The sequence below is a fragment of the Pipistrellus hanaki genome, assembly GCF_964339955.1.
Source record: "Pipistrellus hanaki genome assembly, chromosome: 5".
In the NCBI taxonomy this organism is placed as follows: Eukaryota; Metazoa; Chordata; class Mammalia; order Chiroptera; family Vespertilionidae; genus Pipistrellus; species Pipistrellus hanaki.
Genome location: NC_140507.1, coordinates 69074920 through 69101446, shown reverse-complemented (window position 1 = coordinate 69101446; position 26527 = coordinate 69074920). Strand labels below are relative to the sequence as shown.

General features: G+C 43.5%; 1 protein-coding gene across 3 annotated transcripts in view; it reads right to left on the bottom strand.

Moving 5' to 3' along the window:
• Positions 1-595: 595 nt before the first annotated feature.
• NUGGC (nuclear GTPase, germinal center associated) overlaps positions 596-26527 on the bottom strand; it is a 47621-nt gene continuing 21689 nt past the window's right edge. For all 3 annotated transcript variants that reach the window (XM_084886388.1, XM_084886389.1, XM_084886390.1), the window contains 12 exons: positions 24979-25154; positions 23185-23203; positions 22815-22904; positions 19570-19675; positions 17708-17841; positions 13218-13382; positions 11328-11485; positions 9102-9240; positions 7776-7884; positions 6663-6799; positions 4098-4188; positions 596-1793 (listed from right to left, as the gene is read on the bottom strand). In XM_084886388.1, coding sequence (XP_084742514.1) covers positions 1654-1793; positions 4098-4188; positions 6663-6799; positions 7776-7884; positions 9102-9240; positions 11328-11485; positions 13218-13382; positions 17708-17841; positions 19570-19675; positions 22815-22904; positions 23185-23203; positions 24979-25154 — 1464 coding nt within the window. In that variant the 3' untranslated portion in view covers positions 596-1653. The remainder of the gene's footprint in view (positions 1794-4097; positions 4189-6662; positions 6800-7775; positions 7885-9101; positions 9241-11327; positions 11486-13217; positions 13383-17707; positions 17842-19569; positions 19676-22814; positions 22905-23184; positions 23204-24978; positions 25155-26527) is intronic.

The window sequence follows — 26527 nt, the reverse complement described above, 5'->3', positions numbered from 1 at the left end:
AAGGATAAAAGAAAAATTGGCCGTTACAAAAAAAAAAAAAATTGTCACAAGGATGTAAAATATCTCAAGGAAAAGCATTTGTATGATTGCATTGTGAGTTACACTTGACATTTCTTTTCCCCACAACATTATTTTCACTTTAAATAACTATTGGCAGGTAAACTATGGTTAATCACACTTGATTATATGGTGGATATTTTCTCAAGAGTTAACGCAATGATCTGTACCTTCAGAAAAAACAATTGACAATATTTGTTGCCAATCATAAGATAAGATCCTAGAGAGAAAAAATGGAATTTTGTAGAACTTGTATCCTCTATCATAAACTTGACAGGTTCCCAAAAGGTCAAGACCTTCCTGATGACATTGGTAGAGATTTTAACAAATGTGATTTTTTATTATTATTATAAAGATAATATGTCAACATTTTGGAAGACCTGCTTGACTCAATGAAAAATATTAATATTTTCAAAATGACTAATGCCTGATGCCACCAAATCATGTAAAAGATACACTGAAAGCACTGAGATAGAAACGTATTTTAATATGACAGAATATTTAAAGAATTCACCAATCATGGACATGGACAGCACTGCAGGGTGGAGGGGTGTGTGTGATATGGTAGAGGGCATAGAGTCATGGAAAAAAATTAAATCAAATTTTAAAAACAGTTCACCAATATGGTTTCAGATTCCACACTACAACTAACCTTTAAGAAACTACCACCTGTCAAGATGGTCATATTAAAGAATACCCAGTAATTATCTGAAAAGGCTATGAAAATGCTCTTCTGTACTCCCACTCTATATCTGCATGAGACCGTATTTCCTTTATATACAGCAACCAGAAAGATATATTGTGGCGAACTGAATGCAGAATCAGACAGAGTCCAGCTGTCTTCTATTAAGTCAGAGAATACACTTTTTTGGCAAAAGTGTCAAATAATGGCACTCTTCTCAATAAATTTATTTTGAAAGGTTTTTTTTTTTTCATAAAACATGTTATTTATATTAACATATAATAGATTTCTTATTGTTACTTTCAAATAGATCAGTAAATAATTATTTACAGTTTTGGTCACTTTTAATGTTGACTACAGTGAGGATAGGTATAACTCATATAAATTACCATCATTTTTAAGAGCACAGGATCCTGAGATCAAAATGTGTGAGAGGCCCCGACTCTCATTAATACTCCTGAGAGGTGGTAAGCTAGGTCTCTTATCTGGCTGACTCTCAAACCCATGTTGTTTCCATAGCACAGTGTTGCTTCCTTACCCAAAAGTCTCATCAACATTAAAACGGTCAATACATTTGAGTCCCCCAAAACTTTATTTTGCAATGGTTTTACCCATAAATGTTTACATTTTTCTGTGTTTCGATATTTTTTCTTTGGTGAAACACAAGTTTCTTGTCCCTAAAGCTTTAGAACCCCATTAAGGAGTCAAGACGACTCTTTGGCTATGGAATCAACGTGAGATGGTGTTGCTCAGTCATCCACTTCTGCCACAAGTAACAATCTACTGGGTTTTATAGTGTATCCAAAGCCCAAACAGCTGGGAGATGGTTTTTATTAGACTTTACAAAAACAGAAGTAATTCTCATCGTTTGGCTCCAGGGTTGTTTCTCATCCACTCTGTGCCAAGAGTTAAATTCATGTTCTGGGGGGGCCGGCTTTGCTGGGGGACATTCTCAGGAGGAAGTCTTGCATGCCTCTGCGAAGTGCTGCGTTCTCAGCCACCTCCCTCAGGCTCCTGTGCAGCTTTTCCATCTCCTTGTACTCACTCTTGACGTCTGCGGAGGAGCAGAAAGCACATGGCCGGAGTTAGCGTCCTTTCCAGAAACGTCCCCAGCAAACAGATCCCCTCAGAATCATCTTATGACCTGAGTCACTTGTCCCAGAATGTGAGGGTCTGGGTTAAAGCTTGAAGATCAGATCGTCCAATAGATGCGTTTTTTTTTTGTTTGTTTTGTTTTGTTTGTTTGTTTGTTTTTTACAAATAACCTGACCAAACTTAGCATTCTTGCTCCTACCGTAAGGCTTATCTCAGCATAGGACCGCTGTCAAATAACCAAACCTGCCCGGAAAATGGGTCTGGGCCGGCACTGGGGCTAGGGCCTCCCAGGAGCTCAGTGGCAGGAGGTGCCGTGCCCCCCAACATGCTAAACTTCCCCGAGGTCCTGTGCGGCCCTCCTCTCCGCCCCCGCCCTCCCCACAGCGGTCCCCAGGCTAAGTGAATTGGCTCTCTATGCTGTGAACTTGTCGATGTTTCTCTCTCATCAACGTTTCTAGCTCTCTATCCCTCTTCCTTCCTCTCCGTAAAAAATCAATAAAATATATTAAAGAAAGAAAGAAAAAAGAAAGAGAGAGAGAGAGAGAGAGAGAGAGAGAGAGAGAGAGAGAGAGAGAGAGAGAGAAGAAAGAAAGAAAGAAAGAAAGAAAGAAAGAAAGAAAGAGAGAAAGAAAGAGAGAAAGAAAGAGAGAAAGAAAGAAAGAAAGAAAGAAAGAAAGAAAGAAAGAAAGAAAGAAAGAAAGAAAGAAAGAAAGAAAGAAAGAAGACACAGTTGGCCCCAGCCTGGGTGGCTGAGGTGGTTGGAGCATCATCCTGTACACCAAAAGGTTGTGGGTTTGATTCCTGGTCAGGGCATATATCTAGGTTGCAGGTTCGATCCCTGGTCAGGGTGTGTACAGGAGACAACTGACCGATGTTTCTCACATCATTCTCTCTCTCTCTCTCTCTCTCTCTCTCTCTCTCTCTCTCTCTCTCTCTCTCTCTCTCTCTCTCTCATCAGTAAGAAAAACATATCCTTGGGTGAGGATTTTTAAAAAAAGACAATTGGATGAGTATAATCTTGAAACTGGTTTTTGCGAAGGCTTGGACAGAGGGTCATGAGAGAGGACAGTTAACCACATGGTGAGGGTGCTGTGTCTCCTTCCTGAGAGAACATTCAGAGCAGGACAGATGTTTAGCTGTAGCAGTTGTGGCTTTTTCTTTGGAAATAGCTCTGACCACTCTCACCCTGACAGGCTCAATGACACACAGCAATGGCATCCAGCAGGCAACTGTGCACATGGTTTCAAGTGTAAAAGGCACCGCATAGACAGATTGCCATCCCTGTCCCCCAGTTCCTTTCCTTAGAGCTAACCAGTATGACCAGTTTCTTGTGTATCCTGTGGAGATTTTTATGCATGAACATATGTGCTGCCTTTCTCTCTCTCACAAATGGCAATACACTACACACATTTTTCTTACTTTGCTTTCCCACTTTACAATATATTTTGGAGATCGTTTCATGTTGCTACTATCCTCACTAATAAAAGCCTAAGTGGTTGTCATGCCGTGATGCCCTCACACCACCACAAGATGGCTGTGTGCACAGCGGAGGTGGGGACTGGCAGCTGCTCTGCATGGTGAGGCCTAAGGGTCCTTCGGCTCCACATGGGAGGAGGCGGCGAGGCCCCAGCTCTGGCCTACCTCTTTTGGTCAATCCATCAAGGAGCCCTGGATGGGTGGGCGGGGCCTACCTCTTTGGGGCAATTGATCTCGGGGCTCCTGCACTGTTGAGAGGGCACTGGCCAGGCTGGGGAACTCCCTCACCCCCCTGAGTGTATGCATTTTGTGTACTGGGCCCCTAGTACTATATAAAGCTACTTGATTCTTTGTAACAAGTTCAAATCACGGTACCAAGTTACCGTAACCAGTGCTCTGCTGATAGATAGTCGAGTTCTTCCCATGTTTGATATCATAAGTTATGGATTTGAATCTGCCCCTTTCTAGCTATGGATCCTTGGGCACATTATCTCATCTGAGTCTCTGCTTCTGCATCTGCAAAATGAAGCAATAACATCTATCTCTAAGGGCTACTGTGAGGATTCGATAAGATGTGGAGCACAAAGCCCAGGGATGGTGCTTGGTCTCAGTGGGGTCCTCAGCAAAGGGTGGGGCTGTCATAGTCATCTTCATCATCTCTTTTCCTTCCCCTGGAATTTTTTCCTAACTTCATTTATTTAAATCCAGGAAAGAGCCACCACACCTGGGGGTAGGGGGAAGTGTCTGCAAGGTCATCACCCTTTCGGCAAAGATTTTATGTATTTACCTGCAAGCTCCTTGTAGAGACCATCCCCCTGGGATGAAGCAAGGGTCAGCATGGTGGCGATACTGCCCTTCACCTTCTCCGTGATCCCATGCTGCACAACAAAGGATGGTCCTTCTGTTAGGATGGTACAGCCCACAGGAAAGGGAATCTTAGGAAAGGGGGTCCCTCCCATTCCCCCAATCAGAGTGGGCAGACTGGGGCTGCCAAAGTCAAAGTCAGGTCCAAGGTGGGCCACTTTAGAGTGCACAGAACGGCTCAGGAGTCATCGGGGCAACATTCCTGTGGGGTCCCACCTGTCTCAGCATCTCCTTTCCGGATTCCTGAGGGACTAGCCCTATGGTGCTGATGGACGGAATCAGGACCTACTGAGGCTGCGTGGAAGTGTGGGAGAGATCACAGCATCCGAAGAGATGGAAAAGAAGGAAAGTCCCACCATGGTCCCACCATTCTATCACGCATTTAGTCACTGGGTGCATGTTTATTGAGTATCCGCTTTGTGCGAGACACCATAGCTGGCGATCCTGACTTTTCTTCCCACATTTTTGACAAATTTTTTCTTGCTCCTCCCAGACCTTCTGTCACCTAAAACCATGTTCCCTTTCTAACCAGCTCTGGCCTCACTTTGAAAAATACCTGATTCTCTCCTCTAGTCTGACAAAGCCTAGTTTTGAACCTGGGTCTTCTGATTCCAAGTCTTATGCTTTTCTCTTCAACATACCAGGCCTAAACTCCAAGCTCCAGCATCAGCTCTAGCTCTGAGCCTTAGTTAGTAACTGGGTATCAGCTTCCTTGTCCGTAGGTCAGGGAATGGGGACACTCTGTGGTCTTGCCCTAGTTCAACTTCCTACACTGAACATCATGTAAGATACATTTTTATATGGTCAATGTACTGATTTTTTTTTTTTTTTTTAGTGGAATTGTTTTCTTGGGCACCTGAAGAGCCGATTTCTATATACCCAGTGAGGACTGGATAGTGTAGAGTCTGGCCAATTGCTGCAGATTGTGATATATGTTAAATGACAGAAAGCAAATTGCTACTGGTAAACTAGAAACCCCTTAGCCTCTTCCAAGAGAAAGCTCATGTTTTGTAGTGTGGGTACATGTGCTTTCTTAAACTGCAGTGGGGTAGGGGCAGAAGCTGGTTGGAGATGTTTTAGGAAGTCGGTTGGTCCAGAGATGGACCCACAGAGCAAGTAGCCAGGCTCCTCAGGAGGTTAGGAGAGGGTCAGCGAAGCCTGGAGTAAGGCAGGAGACTGTGGAAACTCACAGGGCCAGCAGCCAACAGTGGCTTGGACTAAAAGAAAGAATTTATATGACTTGTGGCGGGGGTGGCTAGCTGAGAGACCTAGAGCTGAGACAAGATGGTCCAAGTGGGCTTGACAGCAGCACTTAGGTTTGAGGAAACTTTTAGAAACTGACTTCCAAGACAGGCAGAAGCAGCCGAAGCCGGTTTGGCTCAGTGGATAGAGCATCGACCTGTGGACTAAAAGGTCCCAGGTTTGATTCCGGTCAAGGGCATGTACCTTGGTTGTTGGTACATCCCCAGTAGGGTGTGTGCAGGAGGCAGCTGAATTGATGTTTCTCTCTCATTGATGTTTCTAACTCTCTATCCCTCTCCCTCCTTCTCTGTAAAAAAGTCAATAAAATATATATATAAAAAAGACAGAAGTAAACCTAAATCTATGCTGAGCTCTGTACATGGCTGATTGACATTTATTTATTGATGTTTTATGTAGATAAGACACTTCCCTCATTAAAAAAAAAAATCCGTGTTGAGATTATGCTCTTGTTGGAGATGTTAGAGCCTGGTTCCCTGCTCCTAAATCCTAGTTCTGAAACTTTCTAGCTCTGTGGCCTGAGTTATACCTCCCTGCCTCAGTTTTCTTATCCACAAAATGGGAGCAATAATAGTACAGTCATCTCTCAGCATCACGGAGGATTGGTTCCAGGACTCCATCACAGAAACCAAAACCAGAGGATGCTCCAATCTCTCATACGAAATGGTGTAGTGTTTGCATGTAGGCGACAGCAGGGTACATCTGCACATCACTTCACTCACCCAGATTGAGTGTGATGCTCGGTGTATGGTGAATTCAAGTTTTGCTTTTTGGGACTTTTTGGGATTTTCCCCCCGACTATTTTCAGGCTATGTGGCATGTGACACCTGTGAATATGGAGGACTGACTGACCCTGCCTCACAGACTTGCTGGGGATGAGACGAGCTAATGCACAGGAAGGCTCAGGAGCCCATCTAAAGACTGCAGTTCTCCTGCTCACGTGTGAAAGGGGAAGGATGCAGGAGAAGGCTGGAGGGGCCGCATCGCTGAAGTCACAGCCCCAGAGAGGAGACTGACCCCATCACAGGGTGGCAGTGAAGAGAGAATGCCCAGCGCCAGCTGGCCTCCTCTCCCGGAATCATGGGCACTGGCTGGACCACTTCGCTCAAGACGTCGGACTCTATGTGGGCCCAAATGACCACCACTCTCCCATCTCCTGTGCTGGCTTCCTCCGCCCACCAGGAGGCTCTTAGGGACTGGGATGCAGGCTGTGTGTTGGAATCAATACCTTCAGCTGCTGAAACTGGTGCTGCATCCTTTCTTGAGCCCTTTCAAACATGCCCTCTGCCACCTGCCGGTCCACCCCTCTTCGGATGACATCTTTCATCCTCTCGCACGCTTTTTTGCCAGTGATCTGGGCTGCCTCTGGCAAAAATGAGAGTCACTGTTACACCACAGCAACGGCTTGTGCAGAAACCATTAGCATCAGAAATAAAGACAAGCAAAAAAAAACCAAAACACAGATATATACAGGTACATATACATATATACACACATACAGATGCATGCACATATATATTTATGTAGGTAGTACCATTTTCTACACAGTGGAAATAGTTTAATAACATGATACAAAAATTAACACTCTCAATATTTAGATAGTGATCATTCAGAAAATCGAATGAGTGAATTAAGCAGAAGCTTACAAAATTCCAACCCCTGGCCTACCCAAGAAAATAATGGGGCCACCAAAATGAGAAGATATCAAGTAAGTTTACAAATACTTAAAAAAATAAAATAAAATAAGAATGACAGCTGGGTGGTGGATTTTATAGTTTAACTAGAGGCCCAGTGCATGAAATATGTGCACTCAGGGTGGCATCCCTCAGCCCAGCCTGTGTCCTCTCACAGTCCAGAAGCCCTCCGGGGGACATCCGACTGAAGGCTTAGCCCTGCCGTGGAGGTGGGAGAGGCTCCTGCCACCTCGGCTGCACTCGCCAGCCTGTGAGCCTGGCTTCTGGCTGAGCAGGGGCTCCCCCAGTGGGAACACACTGCATTGATGTCTGCCCCCACGTGGTCAGTGCGCATCATAGTAACCAGTGGTTCCACTGTTTGATCAATTTGCATATTAGCCTTTTATATAGGAGTAGCTGTGATGCAGCACAGAGAGGAGAAGCAAGGTGTGTAGGCAAAGGAAGGACAGGGGGAACTGGCAACAGAGAAAAAATGGTACAACAACTACCTCTCCCCAAAACTTGCAATTGTTCAGATTGTTTGGTCTTAGTTTGTAGACCAAGGGTGTTAGGGGGACGTAGGACTTAGGAGGGTTTGAGAAAAGCAGCAGAAAAGGATGCTGTGCGGACAGAGGGAGGGAGCAGAACCGCCGCCCTCCGGAGCCCACCTTCATAGCAGGGCTTCAGGTCATTCTGAACAGAGCTCGTGAGAGACTCATAGATCCTCCTCTTCTTCCGGAGGATGTGGCCCTCCAGGCCGCCCAGGATGGCGCTTATCTGAGAAACACACGAACAAAAGGCCATTTGTGGCAATTCCTCCAACAGACATAGGTCACCATTTCCCTCTGCCTTGTGGTTCAGGTGGCTTCCCACAGCTAGACTGTGTCCTCCCCATCTCCTCCCCACAGCTAGACTGTGAGCTTCTCATAGGCAGGAACTGTGTCTTCAGCATCTTTACATCCCAAAGAGCTTCCCACAGTGCCTGGTACCTATAGACATCCCGTTAACTATTTGCTGAGTTGATCTCTGGCACATGTGAGATGCTGAAACTGGACCTTTTGAGAGGACAGTGGGGGAGGAGCAGGCTATTTCTTAGTGTTGCCATGAATTTGGGCTGGGATGTGCTGTGGACTGAATATGTTGTGCATGGCACCTCCTGCCACTCAGCTCTTGTGGCCCCACTTCAATTCATATATTGAAATCCCACCCGGCAAAGTGGGGGCAGTAGGTGGTGGCCCTTTGAGTGGAAATGAGGTCATGGGGGGGGGGCTCTCGTGATTGGGATTACTCCCCTGTAGAAGAGGCCCTAGTGTGCTCCCTCGCCCCTCTGCCATGTGGGGGCACAGGGAGAAGACAGCCGTCTCTGGACCAGGAAGCAAGTCCAACCAGATACCAAGTCTGCTTGCGCCTAGACCTGGACTTCCAGCGCCCGGAGCCGTGAGAAATACATTTCTGTTGTTGGCAAGCCACCCAGTTTATGGTATTTTGCGAGAGCAGCCCAGAAGGACTAAGGCAGCCTTGAAGAATACGGGTCACAGGCAAAAGCCTTGAGTACTCGGAACTAGAAAACGATCTGCAAAAATATGATACTTGATGCTTCACTGCTTTGGATGATACTTCGTGACATTGGCAGAATGATAGGAAGGTTCCTGAAAGCATCACAAATGGATTCCAATTTTTGTACATCTAAGGAGCCTTTGAAGATTCTTCCTGGATGCAGAATCTACTGTACAACGTTGGCGGTTACTCTCTGCCGCAGTGGGAGGAAGCTGGCCTGGTGTCCGCCTCCACAGTTGAGTCAGGACTGCTGCTGCCCCCCTACACACACACCCATCCCTGCTGTGCATGTCACAGCTCCTGCTCCTGCTATGAGTTCCCCGAATCCTGGACGCTGCAGAGGAACTGGTCTGGAGAGACAGGCAGCATCCCAAAGCCTGTTGGGAAGAAACCCACCACCCAACCTCATGCCTCTCTTCCCAATCTACGAGTCTTACCTCCTGGATCAGGAAACTTTTCTTGTAGCTATCGTATTTCCAGCCATTTCTTATCCCAATTTCCGTCATCTTCTCCTGGAGAGAGTGCTTAAAAGCATCTATGTGAGGCATCAAAGCTGAGCCGGTGGGCGTTCCAGTCCTACGGAAGAAAGCAACATAGTATGTGAGAGACGTCAACGGCCATTGTGAGGCTACAACCAAGAGGAAACCTGCTGGTATCCTTTTATTCATTTTGAGAGAAGGAGGACAAGAAAGGACTTGTATCACATTCCTGTCGCATGACGGGCATTGTGCTGCATCAGGCCCTTGACAACAAACCGTACGACATCAGTGCAACGATGCCCATTTTACAGATAGGAAAGCGGAGGTTCGGAGAAGATTGCTGATGGGATCAAGGCCACACAGCTAGTAAGTGGCAGATTGAGGCTTTAGACCACTGTTTCCCAAACTTCTCTCATGATGAGAATCACCTGGTGGAGTTGTTAAAACACAGATTCCTGAATCCCAACTAAGAAGTGCTAAACTAGAATTTTTGAGAACATATAGGTAAAATTGCATACCTAACTTAGTGCTCTGTATATAAAATCTGTCTTAGAGCACTAGTTAAGTATACAATTTTACCTATATGTTCCCAAAAATTCTAGTTTAGCACTTCTTAGTTGGGATTCAGGAATCTGTGTTTTAACAACTCCACCAGATGATTCTCATCATGAGAGAAGTTTGGGAAACACTGCTTTAGACACTATCTGTTTAATCTCAACACTCAGGCTTTCCATTGCCCAGCTGTTTCCACTTGAAAGGATGGGATCGTATCTCCGGAGACAGGTAAGGGTTAGGAAAACGAAAAGAAGGAGGGGCTATTCACCATAGGCACAAGAGAGTGAAGGCAGCTTCAGCACATCCCAGGGCTAAGAAGCAGCAGGTGTAGAAGAGAGGGTGTAGGCTTGAAATCCTAGCTCTTACCTCATGAGCTGGGTGAAGCTCAGTTTTGTTCACTAGTAAAAAGGCAGAAATCACCCAGCCAGTATCGCTCAGTGGTTAAGAGTCGACCTATGAACCAGGAGGTCACGGTTCAATTCCTGGTCAGGGCACATGCCTGGGTTGCAGGTTCAGTCCCCGGTATGGGGTGTGCAGGAGGCAGCCAATCAATGATTCTCTCTCATCAATATTTCTCTCTCTCCCTCCCTCCCTAACCCTACTCTATCTGAAATCGATGCAAATCTATTAAAAAGAAAAAGACAAAGGATTATTGGGAGAATGCAATAATATAATGTACCCTCCAGAGGGTAGTTGGGAGGATTCAATGATGTAACACACCCAAAATACTTAGCATGCTTCCTGGTACATTTCCGTGGCTCCCTGCTCCCCTCCAAGCTGGCTAAAGCAGAGGACCGATACTGGGCCACAGCTCGGGGCGAGTTCAGAAAGGCCAGTTGGAGGCAAGTGGAATGTCTTGAATGCCATCCTAAGGAATTTGGTGGGGTGGGGTGGGGTGGATATACAAGAAATGGTATGATCCCAAAAGAGTTCAAAGGAAGGTGGGGGTGGAGAAGGAGGCACTGACTTAAGAATCAAGGGAAGGTGGAATGGTTCAAGCAGGTGGTGAACCTGATGATATGCTAGAGGCAATGGAAGAAGGCTGGGGACAGGTTGGAAGTTTAGGAAATGATGTTTCTGTTGATGGAGAGAAGGATTGACCATCAAGGAAAAATGGAAGGAGGGGACACGTGAAGGCACACCCTCCTCCCAGGCCACCTTTGGGAGCATGCAGTATGGGAGCAAACAGAGTCACTACTCTCTCTCTCTCTCTCTCTCTCTCTCTCTCTCTCTCTCTCTCTCTCTCTCTCTTTTGCATTCAGGGAAATTTATGAAGGCCATGTGTTTGCTTAACTCCACGCTCTCCAACCAAAATACCCTATCCTGGGCTTGGATCCATTAGAAAGTTTATCCCCTGCTGCATGTATGAGATATTTGAAAAAATAATGGGAATCATAACATTAGTCTGAAGGCAGCATCTCCATCTGCACTCCAGGTCACCATGGGAAATTTTTAAGTAAAGCAAACCAAGAAGGCTTTTGTGTTTGGCCAAGGAGTAAGCTTTCCTCCTCGAGTTGCAAGCTACTCTTCGCACTTCCAAATCCAAAGTACAAATTCTTAATGATGAGACGCTGGCCCAACATTCTTCAGCTGTTTGCTCACCAAGGAACACGAGGAAAGATCTTTTACCTAAAAATGCCTCCAAACACAGGATCAATCTGGTCGTAGATGGGCTGAGTGATGGCTTCATTCAGATCTATTCGTGCCAGAGTCCTGGAGGCATAGATGCCGTTTTTCAGGCAAACGGCCTTCAGGGTCTGGTGGAAACCTTGGTTTCCTCTACTCCTCTAGGTAAATAAACAACAAGTTAGTAGAGTTAGTGGGCATTAGCTGGACAAGCACAGGATCAGAATTGCATTGCCTCTGGCCAGAGGCTATTACCAAGAATCACACTAGCACCAGCATAATCTTTTAACTTATTCCTACGCTAGAGAGAGAGAGGGTGGCCGTAGTGCCTGAAGTCGGTGGGGTGCACTGTCTGGGGTTCCCAATGCGCCCTGTGCTCACTTTGCCCACGGCTCCTCTCACACAGTGTTGCATTTGTCTGTTTACTCATTCGGCTCCTCAACTGGACCATCAGCCCGTTGAGATCAGGCACAGTGTGTCTCCTCCAGTACCCGGATGTCCTTGCCATCTGGCAAGGGCATCAGGAGTGCTTGGTAAATATTTGTTAAATGAGCAGTTATTGAATGGAAATGTGCTACGACCCAACTGGGAGTATCTGTTTCATATTTTTGCAAGTATAGTCCAAGATTTTTTTTTATACTTTTTGTTAAATATTTAATGAAATGCAATTTGATTTATGTATCGTTGTAATATTTTTCCCCCCAGAAAAATAAGTTCACAAATCAGAGGGGAAAATATCATGAAGCTAGAGTTATGAGAGACATGGATAAATTTTAGCCAGGTGGTGATTCTTAATAAAGTCAATAAAAACACATTAACACTGCCCTGGGCGGGTAGCTCAGCTGGTTGGAGGGTCATCCCGTACACCAAAAGGTTGTGGGTTTGATTCCTAGTCAGGGCACATGTCTAGGTTTTGGGTTCAGTCCCTAGGCAGGGCATGCATGGGAGGCAACCAATCCCTGTTGCTTTCTCAGATTGGTGTTGCCCCCTCTCTCTTTCCCCTACCTTCCTCTCTTTCTAAAAATCAATAAAAGCCTGTCTCGGATGAGGATCTTAAATAATAATAATACATTTTCACTAACCAAAATTTCAGTAGTGGGCTTTGGGATCATTATTCAATGATATATGTTTTAAGGCCATAGTTAGCAAACTGTGGCTCGTGAGCCACATGCGGCTCTTTGGCCCCTTGAGTGTGGCTCTTCCACAAAATACCACAGCCTGGGCGAGTCTATTTTGAAGAAGTGGTGTAAGAAGAAGTTTAGATTTTAAAAACTTGGCTCTCAAAAGAAAGTTCAATCATTGATATTTTGCTCATTTGACTAATGAGTTTGCCAGCCACTGTTTTTAGGGAATATCTTTCAAATGAATGGCTGTATAGCATGATACAACTGGTATCATTCTAACCATCTATCTATATCTATCTCTATCTATCTATCTATCTATCTATCTATCTATCTATTTATCTATTATCTATCTATCTTACTAGTCTTCCCTTTCCAATTAATGCTATAATATGAGCATTTCCTTAATTCATTGTATATGCTTTGAAAATATCATTTTAATAACCACACAATAAATCCTATAGACATATCATAGTTCATTTTACTGCTCTCTTGTTATTAGACATTTGGTTATTTTACTATGTTACATAATGTTAGCATATAAATATTTGCCCAAATTTCTAATCACAAAGGAAAGTTGCTATCAAATAGGAACACCTAGGGTATGTTGATAGTCACAGAGAAAGAAGGTGATGAGAGAGGTATTCTTCAATACCTTTCATTCCTATAGATCTGAGTATTCATTTTCTGCAGGTGACTACCAACTCCTGACCTTGGGGACCAGGCAGACTTCACCAAACATCACAGATTTTCCCCGGAAAGGGTCACTTACCACCAGACATGCCCCGAGGATCCGTCGATAGGAAGCCCTGGCATTTCTGACCCCTTCTTGCAGAGGCTGGGCTATGTGGGCAAAGCACTGGTCAATGGCCTTCTCCAGCAGCTGTATTTTCTCTTCCACAAATCTCCGCAGGCCACTCATGTGCAAGTGTTCGTTCTAGGGACAGGGTCATAGAAGGAGCATGAGGCCACCCCCACCCTCAAGGCCACCCCCACTTTCTCCTCAAACTTTGCTTCCTTCAAGCAAGATTTGGCTGAGCAAATCACCCACAGTTGACTTCTCCTTATCACTTGTAGTATTAAGTGAAAAGGGAAGACTAATAAGATAGATAGATAGATAGATAGATAGATAGATAGATAGAATGATGCCAGTTGTATCATGATACACAGACATTCACTTGAAAGATATTCCCTTAAAACTTATATCATTGAATAATGATCCCAAAGCCCACTACTGAAATTTTGGTTAGTGCAAATGTATTATTATTATTTAAGATCCTCATCCAAGATAGGCTTTTATTGGTTTTTAGAAAGAGAGGAAGGGAGAGAGAGAGAGAAATGAACATCCTTAAGCTTTGAGGGACCAGAGAATAGAACAACTATATCCCTCCTGCAATTTTCTCTAGATGTACAATCCATCAGGCTATGTGGGGGAATGACTATCCAAATAAAAACCCAATTGTTACTAAAACAAAAATTTCCAATGACATCTGAATCAACAAACATTGAATGAGCTTTGACTTTGCACAGAGCAGCTTTTGAGGCTGGTGTTTTTCAAACTTTAATGTGCAAACAAATCCCCAGGAGAATTTGTTCAAGTCTGGGGGCCTGGGTGTCTCCATTTCTAAAGCCCCCAGGGGAGGCAGATCTTCCGGGCCCTGGACCACACTTCGAATAACAAAGCTCCAGGACCAAAAATAAGGCTCCGTCCCTTCTTCAAAGGAGAGTACAGTGTAGTCAGGGAGGAAAGTATCTATTCAAACAATGAAAGGGAGGGACCACCAGGGACAGCCTTGGACTTTGGGTTCAAACTGGGGACGGTAGTGTCTGTTCCCTGTGTGAGAACCTTGGGGGATGTGCAGCAAGCAGAAGCCACCCTCTTTACTTGGCACTTAAGTCCCTTCAGAGCCAAACAAGCCTTTACTTTTGTGACCTCATGCCTTCGCACATGCTGTTCCCACCGTCTTATCCTTCCAGACAAAGCTCAACAGCCCCTTCCCATGTGATGCCTTCCCTGACTCCCCCCAGGCAGAGTTGGGGCTCTCTTTCCCACGTTCCCTGCATTTTGTACATCCCTGCGCCACAGCATTCCTCCTGCTGTGCAATGTCTCTCTCACCCCATGTCTCCTCCCCTGGACTAGGAGCTCGCTGAAGGGAGAGACTACGTTAGTCACGATTGTGTATTCCAAGGCAAGGCACAGAGAATGCAGTCTAGAAACATTTACAGAGTGAACGAGTAGCACTGAGAACTATGGGTAATGTAGGCTTATAGATCCTATTCCAAACTTGATGGAAGAAATAGCTCTTGAATCGATGTGTGACCTTAACAGATGACTTAGCTTCTCTGCATCTCAATTGCACCGCCTTTGAAGTAAGTAGATGGGGCCGAATGATCCTGGAAACAGCCTCAAACTCCTGTACTCTGGAAGCCTTAGAGTTGATGAGCCTTATCGTTTAAGGACACTATTTAGCTTTAGGCATGCCTTGGGGATTTTTGTGGTTTCACTGGTAAGAATTCTATAAGCCATACTTTTTTTTTCTTTCTCTAGTATCCTCTAGATTCTTTTGAATTTGTGGCTGGTGATCAAAATGAAATAAGAGCGAAGTCATGAAAAGAAAATCTATGGGCAGGATTCTCAGAATGTCTCACTCTCACCAAATACAGGTTGGAGGGGAATTGATAAGAAAGGGAAGGGCTGAAGATAAAAGAACAGTAAAAAAAAAAAAGGGGGGGGGGAGGGGGGGTGGCTGGCAACTACTTTGAGTAAATGCAGGACTCCTTTGACATTGAGATATCATAATCAACTTCCTATTGACTCTTAAAAAATGAGCAGAACTCTGTTTATTTAAAATCACTAACTACCCAAACTCTAATTTTTGTTTTGTTTTGAGGCACAATCTTAAAAAATGATCAATCACATATATTTTTAGGCTTGATATTTTTAAGAGTTCAAAGGAACTGACAAACTCTTGCCTTCCAACTTTCCTTCAAAAATTAAAGCTCAGACCGTTATCTGAGGCCAAAGAATTTTGAAGAAAGCTGCTGGCAACTCCCTCCAAAAGATTATCACAGAAGTGCCAACCCACCCCCTCCTCTGTGTTTTCTGTGGCCTGAAGTCTGGTTGTGAGGATGGGACTGAGCCCCTACAAGGACCGCTCCTCCGCATCAGCAGAGAAGAGCATGTGGGGCCGGCACTGAGAGTCTGATTGCAAAATGCCTCGACCATGTGTTTGTAAAATAAACCAACCACACACAGCACCACGTCTGATTGGTTTTCCATCAGCACTTCCAAAGGCAATCTTTTGCTGGGCGGGGAGGCAACCTTCACCCTGAAGAACTTTTTCAGGAAGGTAGAAGGTTAAACCTTTCCCCAGTATTTCAGAGGACAAACGTCAAATTGGAAAATCTCAGATTCCAGGAGAGTCTCTCCCTCACCCCCGCCTCTGCACAGAAGGAGACCAAAACAAAGCATAAGAACTGTGATTGGAAAAAAAAAAAAAAAAAAAAGACCGTGAATCTCGCCCTATGGCTCACTCATGTATAGAATTTTAAAAATGTGGACATTCGACCAAAACTGCATAGACCATCTGCAGTCGGCATTGCTTACTTTTCACATTGAAGTCAGGTCTCCAGTATCTGCCTCTTCTTGCCACTTCCCAGGGCCATCCCAGGCTCACCGTCCCTCCTTCTCAGGACCTTGAACTCTCATCCAGCCCTACTGGTCCACTTTCTCTGCCCCTTTCCTGCTCTGCCTATCAGCAAGGCAGACAACTTGTATAAATCTGGTGGTGAAAGCACATGTGGAAATAAACACCAACCAGAGGAGAACACAGGAAGCCTACCTATCAGAGATTGCTACAGCCAGGCAGTTAGCTGCCGTCACTTGCGTTTGGCAGAGACGCAAAGGCAGGTGGTGGAAAGGCTTCAGTTGTGCCCTGATGGGAGGCCGAGGGCAGCTGTGGGTGGGCTCATCGGAGCAGGGATCCTATGTGATTCAGTAGAGAGAGTATTTGGCCTTCTCTAGGAGTCCTAATATGGCTGCATGGATAGAGATTAGAGAAGCTGTCCTTATTCATTAAGGTCTGGCCATTTGGAGTGGATTGTTACAGAAGTTACTGTTTCATTTCTTTTAGTATATGTGCTGCCGAAGCGAGCACTACTGTTTCATTTCTTGGATTGTTATAAGAGATGGTCGTCTGACTTCCTACAAATCTAATGTACAGCATGCTGGCTTCCTGAGCTGTGCATTGTCAATAAGGGGTTGGTTTCCTAAACAGGCAGCTGCAGGCTGCGGGTCAGAATTTTTCTTTATACGGTTGACCCTTGAACAATATGGGAGTTAGGAGTCATAAATCCGCATTCAGCTTTTGACTCTACTAAACTACTAATGGCCTATTGTTGACTCGAAGCCTTACCGATAACATAAATAGTCAATTAGTCTTATAATAAATTGAGCAAGGAAAAAATAAAATGTTATTAATAAAATAATAAGGAAAATACATTTACAGCACTACATGTATTTATTGAAAAAAAAAAAATCACATGTAGTTCAAACCTGTGTCTTTGTCAGTTCTTCCCAAAGAAGAAATGCAATTGGTGCTTGATTCCAGCAACAGATTTTTCTCCCTAGCTCTCTTACACCTCTACTTTTGCAGCATATCCCTCTTATTTTAGGGTTAAAAAACAAAACACCCATCAAAGAGATACATTTGTTCATTACTATGAAAAAAGTAATTTCAACTGGTTATTGGGAAGGTTTGCATTCTAACTGCGAAGGTTAATATCTGAACTCTTTGCTGAAAGTCTCTCTTGCTTTCCTTCCTCTCACACATTTGCTGCCCGAGTTTGAGAGTCTGACAGCACCAGGGCCTGACGGGAATCCATGGACAGATGCAAACTTTGGGGACTGTGTGCATACCCACGCCTCTGCAGGATAACTAAGAACTGTCTGTATTGCACTAGAAGTAAATAAATCATGCCTGCCATCGCTAAACACATTCCATCTTATGCAAGTCTCAGGAAAGGGGAAAAGTAGCCACTGATTATTTTTACTTTTTCCTCTTAATCTTTTGTCCTAGGGAAAAATATTCTTTCTTTTTTACTCAAATGTTATCATTTTAACCCTCTAATTACCCTTTTCTCCTCTTTAGATTCTCTGAGCTTAGTATCCTCCTTTGATATGAAAAGGAAAAAATCATAATTTCCTAACTTTGTAAAAGGAAAGGTCCTGCCCAAGGTGGGAGCACAGGTGGTATCCATACCGGCAGGTTTTCCGGGCAGTTGAAACTGTCTGTGAGGAGCAGCAGGCCAAAGGCTTCGGTAACATACTTGGTCACCATCCTCCTCTTTTTCTCCAAGAGCCGTCTTCTGATATATTCTCTTAACTTGGGGATTTCTGGGGTTCACAGGCAGCACAAACAATTTCGTAAGGCCAGCGTTCACAGTAACTAGGATTCCTCAGAATGAACAGATCTGGATGGCAGTCTGCGTTAACCACTGTTGAGGTCCTATGTGGGCTCGGAGCCCACTAACCCAGCCTTTCTGAGGACCTTCTAGGGTTAGCAATAATGATGGTAAGTCAGCAATGATGACTATCGTTTTTTGTTGTGTTTTTTTTTTTGTAGCAGAATGAAGCAAACTATGTAGAAAAGTGTAAGTTGGCTTACAAAAATCGCCACTTCCCTCGGGATGAGTACTTACCTGAATAATGAAACCAAAGTGCTCACCTGGCAGGGGTCTTCAAACTACGGCCCGCGGGCCACATGCGGCCCGCAGAGGAGTCTGATCCGGCCCGCCAGGTTTTTTGGGCAGTGAGCGCAGCCGAGGTGTTACAGTAGGAATTAGTAGTTCATATAGTCCGGCCCTCCAGCTCTCTGAGGGACCGTGATCTGGCCCCCACTTTAAAAAGTTTGAGGACCCCTGTGTTAGAGTCTCAGCTCTTCAGTCCCCCTAGATTTTTCTGTCTATAACACATAACTTTAATATCAAAATAGTTTATGCCTGCTGAAGAAAGGGCTAAGACCTTCTGATGGCTGGGATTCCAGACTGGAAACGTATCTTAGCCTTAACCCTTTGTTAGTCAGAAAATGACAGATGTCACTCCTATTTTCTCCATTGTTCCTTTAAGTGGACATTTTCCTCTACTACTTCTTGTATGTGCCCGGCTGGTTATGTCTTTTATATCCTTGTTTAACCATTTCCCCAATTTCTGGGAACATGTAACACCTTCTGCTCCTTAACTCATCCATGCCTAGTGAGAGGCACGTACATTTTAAGCTCAGATCAGTGTCTAGCTCAGATCCTGCCTCCTCAGCACTTTTACTGAGAATTCCAGTCACACAGATCTCCAGAACTACTGAACTTTTACTGTACTCATAGAATTACTGAACTAAGTCTTGTTCTCAGTTTGATTTTTGCAAAATCTAGGCGTGGTAGCTCCTAGATTTTAAGCTGTATGGAGAAAGGGGCCATGTCTTCTACTTTTCCCGCCCACAGATGAAGCATCCAATAGATCAGCGTTTTTCAACCGCTGTTCCGCGGCACACTAGTGTGCCGCTAGATGTTGCCTGGTGTGCCGTAGGTGCAGACAAGACAAGAATTTTATAATTTTTCACTATTTTGTTTACTTAATATTTCATAATAAAGTAATTATAAAATACTTTCTTTGTGTTTATTTGATTTCTATTCAAGAGAATTACTTTATATATAGTCAATATAGGCACAGAGTTAAATTTTTTAACATTTTCTAATGGTGGTGTGCCTCGTGATTTTTTTCATGAAACAAGTGTGCCTTTGCCCAAAAAAGGTTGAAAAACACTGCAATAGATACTCAGGCAATGTTCTAAAACCCATAGGTGGGCTCGTTAAAAATCTCAAGCCAAATACTAACCGGATCACTGACCTTTACCAACTGGGGGTAAGATTTGGGGGAGAGAGGAATTGTGGTCTCAAGGCACCACCACAATGCAGGGAAAACAAACAAACATATTCGCTAATAGGTACAGAAGCTGGCAAACCGGGAGTATGGCACCAACAGTTTTAGAGTGGGACCTTCAGAGCACCAAAGTTAACCTTGAGAATTTTAGTGATTGAGTTTTGTTTGGGGTTTTTTGTTTTTAATTACCAGTTTCCTCTTCAGTGAGGAGAGCCTGCCACCAGTACTCCTGGGCGCTGACTGTGTACACCAGATTGGAAGCTTCCAGAACCTTGGAGTCAGCTGGCAATTTTCTCTGAAGTGAGAGAGGCACAGAAGGGACAGAATAACTCACTCCTGGCAAAGGAAACAAGGCAGGCCTCATAAGAGCCTTCGGCAGATTTCAGCCCATTCACTTCGGTTCTATGAGAACCCCCATAAGGAATAGGCAACATTCTGAATGTCAGCTGTCCCTATCTGTCTGCACCTCCCAAGGTCAGAAGTTGTTTAGAAATTGCTGCACAGAAACTATTCTCTTGGGAGCTAAAATGGTAATTCTAAAAGGAAATGCAGAGATAAAATAATTCAAAAGTATATTTAAATGCTCAGAGTGGGGAAAGTACCAGGATTCTTTTTGGAAAAAGAAGCACAACTCTGGAAAAGGCAGTGATGTGCTGGAGGCAACTTGTACCAGCTCTAAGAGCCAACTGGACATACACAGCTCTCCCCAACTCTGCCTTCAATGGCATCATACTGGTAGGTTAAAACTAGCAACGGTGGAAGTATTTACACCATGGGAATTGGCAAACATTACAAGTCATCCATACACACACACACACACACACACACACCCTTTTTTTTTTTTTTTTTTTTAAATAGAGCTGACTATTAAATATTTATCAGCACAATCCAAAACTTGGAAAAGTTCTATAAAAGTGCAAGTTTCTGAGCTGGGCGGTTAGCGAGTTATCATACACATTTAAGTATGAAGTAATGCGTAAGAAAATTTCTTAAATGTCAAGAAATTAAGAAGCAGGTGAAAAAAATATGATGAGAAAAACATCATCACAGAGAGATCATACTAGAATTGTGCATAAATATTGTTCCGTCATATTTCGTTCATCTCACCCAAAAAAGAAAAACTATAATGAGTGTGTATATGGTTATCTGGGGGTGGTAGAAAACGCAGAGAGTTGTCAATCTTTTTGATGCAAAGATAAAGAGCTGAGTAAGTTGTCTCCTGACAGAGAGGAGATTCCACATCTCTGGCAAGATGTTGTCAAGGTTGCACTAGAGATGTGGGGTAGGCTTGCAGGAGCCTGTACACTTGGGTAGTAGTTTTGTGACAGTAAAGGAGAGACACCCAGGAGAAGAGTAAGTTTCTTTACAGATGTGCTAAAGCAAAAGTAAAATGCTGTACAATAACCAGTTCAAATAGCATGCCCGAGAAAGTCAAAATCCAGCCCTTTCTCACTGGCCAAACACCTGTGGATTGACCTCCCTAATATCTCTTGAATGATCTCCTCTATTCCTGTAGTGACTGCCTATTTATGACTCTCAACTAACCCTCACAAGTGGTCTGTCTATATCCAATCTTCAGACAGCCCTCTCCTCACCCTTCCATTCACCATACTGCTGAGAAAACAGTCTCTCTTCAATGCATAGTACAGTTGAACCTTGAAGAACATGGGTTTGAACTTTGCAGGCCTACTTATACTTGGATTTTTTTTCAAATGACCTCAATTCAAACCCACATTTTTTAAGGGTCTCCTCACTTTAGGAATCTGTGTATGCAGAGGGCTGACTGTGGTTATAAACATATTATTTGACTGTACAGGAGGTCAGTACCCCTAACACCCACATGTTCAAGGACAACTGTATTTCCAAACTGTTGTCCAAAAGTGTAGTTTCCAGGGTCTGTAATGGTTCTTACAATATTTTTCTTATTTTTTATAATAAAAATAAGCTTGGACATCTAGATGAATGACTACTCTATGGTTAACCTCTGTCTCATATTTTCTATAATTAAAATTAAATTTGCTCCCAACGAAAGCATGAAGTACAGGTAATTTACAACAATTCAAACGAAAATAAAGTGATTGGAGAATGATGGCATCACCTAGCCAAAAGTGGGGTAGGTATTCAGATCTCAAAAGAACTTATAGTGTAATTGTCAGAACCATAGTCACCCACAGGCTGATGTATTGTTGACCACACCCTATTTCGCATACACTCCAATTTGCCACATTCGTGAGCAATTAATATAGTTTTGAATTGTGTGTTGAAGCATTTTATGTTTCTATGTCCAGAAACAATACAATTAGGTACTCATAAAGCGCATATTTTTTAATATCACAAAAACGATTAAAGGGAATAACAACAGCTTTACTGAATTATTGCCTCGTTAAAACCAGCATTCAAGAATGACTTGGGAGAAGACATTGGCTTAAGTACCAGGTCTGATTATTCTGAATTAGAAACAAAAGCTTTGAAATTTTCAATTCCACATTGTGCTTCAGACATTTTCTGCATGGATATAATTGAAGTCAAAATACAGAAAGCAGTTAAATATCAAAATGGACATAAGGCCATATGTTTTTACTATTAAACGCAGCACTGAAGATTTCATTTCAGCGAAACCATATCATCTATCACATTATACTAACTCAGATATTGTTGTTTTGTTTATATTTTACCTGAAAATTGGTTTCAGTTTTATAGCTGTATAAAATTTGATAATAAGGAGTTTTATGTGTGTACTAGTATTTATTTCAGTGACAGACAATAAAAATAAGAAAACACTGAGAGTCCCACATACAATTACACAAGACTGAAAGATACAGCTCAGGCCTTATCCCCAAAAATCCATGCATAACACCTTGCCGAGCTCTTTAAAACTACTTACATTGAGTTCACCATACAGAACAGGCTTTTCAATCATGTTTTCTCCTCCATCTCAAACGCTCTTTCTCCTACTTCTTCCCATTACTAAGATACTGGTTCTTTAAAATTCTGCTCAAGAAACTGAGAGTTTTCCCTGAACCTCTACCCAACACCACCTCCCTGATTGCCAATGTGATTCGAGCATTCTCCTTCTGTATTCCCACACCATCCCATGCGTTGTTCTAGCCAAGCACATGTTGAACTGTATGGTGACCCCTAATTTCACTTGCACGTATTTCTCAGCAGACCGTATGCTCATTCAATGCTCCCAACAATCATAAGAGGTAGGTATTGTTATTTCCCATTTTCCAAATGAGAAAAATGGAGGTTCAGAGAGGTGTAGTAATTTGCCTGAGGTCACAAAGTTATTAATTAATAGAACTAAGTTAAGTCCAAATGGTCTACTCCAAAACTTTTGTCCTTGCTACCGCCCAAGACCAAATAGACATTTGTTTCCCAAAATCTGAGTGGCTGAAAAGCAGAAAAATACATAGGAAAATCCATGAACTCACCTTTAGTTTTTCCTTGAGAATTCTATTCCTTTGTAGTTTTATCGTTTCATTTCTTTCTAAAACAGCCTCTCGCTGATTTTGAATAGCTTGCTGGATTGTGAAGGGAAATAAAAGCATGGCAAAGAATACACAATTATCAAAGCGATGAAGTGCAAGATGTATGTTTTATTAACAGATCTTCATTTGGCCCAGACAAATGTGCATGTATTTAAATTATATAATATTAATCACTAAAAGTATTATTTAAAAATAACTAGTCCATGCATATGTCCAAGATGTTTACATTAAATGTGTGCAACTTTGGGGTATATCAATTATATCTTAGTAGAGCTTTAAGAATTAAAAATAAAAGTAACTAGTCCATACTTACATTTCCCACTTTCCTTTCCCTGAAATAAAATTAGAAAATTGTAACCATTACTGAACTCATTATGTGTCACGACAGCCTTTTGATTTCCCCCCAAAGCAGCAGATATTATCATGACTCTATGTCTTTGCCTAAGCTCTTTCTTCAGCCCAAGTGCTCTCTCTTCTGATCCACCACCAGTGTCCATTAAAAAAAAAGAGTGTATTTATTTCTCAATTAGAGGCCTGGTGCACAAAATTTGTGCACTTGGGGGGGGGGGGTCCCTTAGCCCAGCCTGTGCCCTCTCACAGTCCAGGAGTCCTAAGTGGGAGCGGGTCTAAGCCATCAGTTGGACATCCTTAGCACTGCCATGGAGGCAAGAGAGGCTCCTACCACCATCGCTGTGCTCAACAGCCATGAGCCCGACTTGGCTTCTGTTTGAGCAGCATTCCCCCTTTGGGAGTACACTGACCACCAGGGGGCAGCTCCTGCACTGAGTGTCTGCTCCCTGGTGGTCAGTTCACATCAAAGTGACTGCTGCTGTTCAGTCAATTTACATATTAGCCTTTTATTATATAGGATGCTTTGTCATCGGTGGAATTTTCTGCATCTCTCTCTCTTCCCATAGTACTTTGCTTATCCTTCTCCTCTAAACTTTAACCCTCTTTTAGGACAGTGACCTTGGTGACAAGGCAATATGCATCTCTGAATTGGCAGCCCCTACCATTGTGTTCATTAAACATTTAATAAATTAAATTGATTTAGGTTTAGTTTTAGAGTTGGCATTGGCAAGGGATAGCTTTAGATATTATTTTATGGAAGGGGTAGGGATGGATGAAATCTGTGGGGAGTGGGGAAGGAAAATGAAACTGAAATTCTAACCTAGACCATGAGAGCAAGAAGCTAGGGGGAGAAGCCTTAACCCATTTCTTCACTGAGGAAGTTTTCTATGTTTAATAAATTCCTGGGGACACCAGACTCAAGTTACAGAGGGCGTGGGTGAAATGGAGGAGGTGACAGGTAAAGAAGCTTTTTGTTAGAGCAGAGAAACTCTAACAATCAACAAAATTATATCACTGGACCGTATGTCCATGTACCCAGCACCACTTTATACCTGCTGATCCTTTGTAATAGCTAATAATACTCCCAGTGTGGAAGATAAGTTATTGTCTCTCTAGGTGTGTGTGTGTGTGTGTGTGTGTGTGTGTGTGTATGTGTGTGTGTGGTGGGGGGTGGGGAGGAGGAGGCAGTGATCTACATGGAAATCAACATAAATCAGCATCTACTAAACTCTAAAATGCTTATCTTTCATTGTTCCCTTTGCTGTTGTTGTTAGAATATAATATATAAGAATGCTTTTACTTTTGGCCAAAGTTCTAAAACTTTGAGAACTTTGTTCCAAATGGGTTTAAAATCTCAGGAGTAGACAGATCTGAAAACAGAATCTGATACTTCAATGCTGCACTGTGCCAGAAATATTCTAGAAAGTGCCTACTAGCTTGGGGTAGTATGGATTCCATATCTGGGGCCCAGGCTGGACCATCACATCACACTCATGAGCAGCACCCCTGGAACTATGGAGAGAATAGCCTGTTGGGTGTTTAGCAGTTATTCTGAGGGGCCACAGTGGTTCAGATCGCTGAGCCAGTCCACTCAAGGGCCCTGCCATCCCAGCAAGTCCCCTAGACTTCTCTTGCATCCCCAACAGTCACTTCCCTGAGTACACAATGCCACCACATCCTAAAGTCAAAGCTCCGTCCTCACTGTAGTCAGGACCCATGGAGGAAAGCCCACCTCCCTGCAAGTCCAACATGGTACCTTAGATATTCCGGCAGGTGGAGTTTGTCGGTCTTGGTGACCACCAGGGCAACGTCCCTGCAGAAACCCCGTTGGCAGGCTTTGATGCTCTCATTCAGAAGGTCTTCATGGGCTCTCCCTCCAGACACCCTTTCAATGTCACTGATCACCCAGATCACTGAGCACTTATCAATGGTCTGTGAAACATGACCACAATATGTTTCAGAACAGTGTAACGGTTGTAGAGGACATGATTCCTTCATGTATCACTTATGTCCTCCCTGCTCTGCCTCTGTCTTTCCCTTTCTCTATCCCAAGTCTCCCCACACTCCACCACACTCCATGCTCCAGCAGTGTTGAGCTTCCTTCAGTTTCTCAGATATAATTTTGTCATCTCTCAGGGCTTTTGTACTTGCCACAACCTATTTTTTTTTAACCTCCATTTGTCCTTTGAGAATCTGCTAAGGGCCACCTAAGGATGGGTTGGCCACCTCCCTCTGCATCCTACAGCATCCGGACTTCCCTGCCACAGTACCTCTCGGGCAGAGTTGTTGTACAGGATTGGCTCTCTGCACCTTCCTCCATCCAGATTGTGATGGGAAAGGGCTGTACCATTCAGCTTGGAATCCACACCACCTCAAGCACAGTGTGTGGCCACAGCAGAGGTTTCCGAGATGTTTGTAGCATTAGTGATTGATGGAATTCAAGAAGTCAGATCTCAATTACTGGATTCTTCACTGGCTTGCTTTGCCTTGGTTGTCCTCTAGGGGAAATTATTGTTTTTCCAGAACTAGTTCTGGTCATGAATCTACCCTTATACTATCACCCTTTTGTTGTTTGACTATCCCTGAATATTCAGCATGTATTAGCAGGGAGCCAGGAACTATACAATTTCAAGTTGCAAATTATCAATGAACACAAAATTACAGCTTATGATTAATAGCACAAATATTGCTATTATCAATAAGCAACTTTCATGTGACGAGTAATTTTGTGTTGCCTTGACATTTCTCTTATGTATTGCTTCTCTTGTCTTCTCTCTCCCTAAAAATGAAAAGCTGGCCCAACTCAGCAATGAAGTTTATTTGAGGTTCTTCAGAACAGCTCTTTGCACATAAAGATATGACAAGTTTATGACTTGCTAATTAAGTCATTATTTTGCTTTATACCAGTAGTTCTTAACCAGTGATGATTTTGTACCCCAGGGGACATTTGGCAATGTCTGGATACCTTTTCAATTGTTATGACATGGCGGGGGGGCACTGGAGGGTGAAGGTCAGAGATGCTGTTAAACATCCTACAATGCCCAGCTCAGTCCCTACAACAGATAATGTTCTGCCTAAAAGGTTAATAGTGCCGAGGCTAAGAAAACTTGATCTAGATTTGTGGGTTTCAAACTTGTATTTTAGCAATGGAGCCTTTTTCAAATGAAATCTTACAAAGAATTCCAATTGGGGTTCTAGCTGGTTTGATTCAGTGGATAGAGTTCAGTCTGCAGACTGAAGGGTCCCAGGTTCGATTCCAGTCAAGGGCACATGCCCAGTAGGGGGTTTGCAAGAGGCGGCCAATC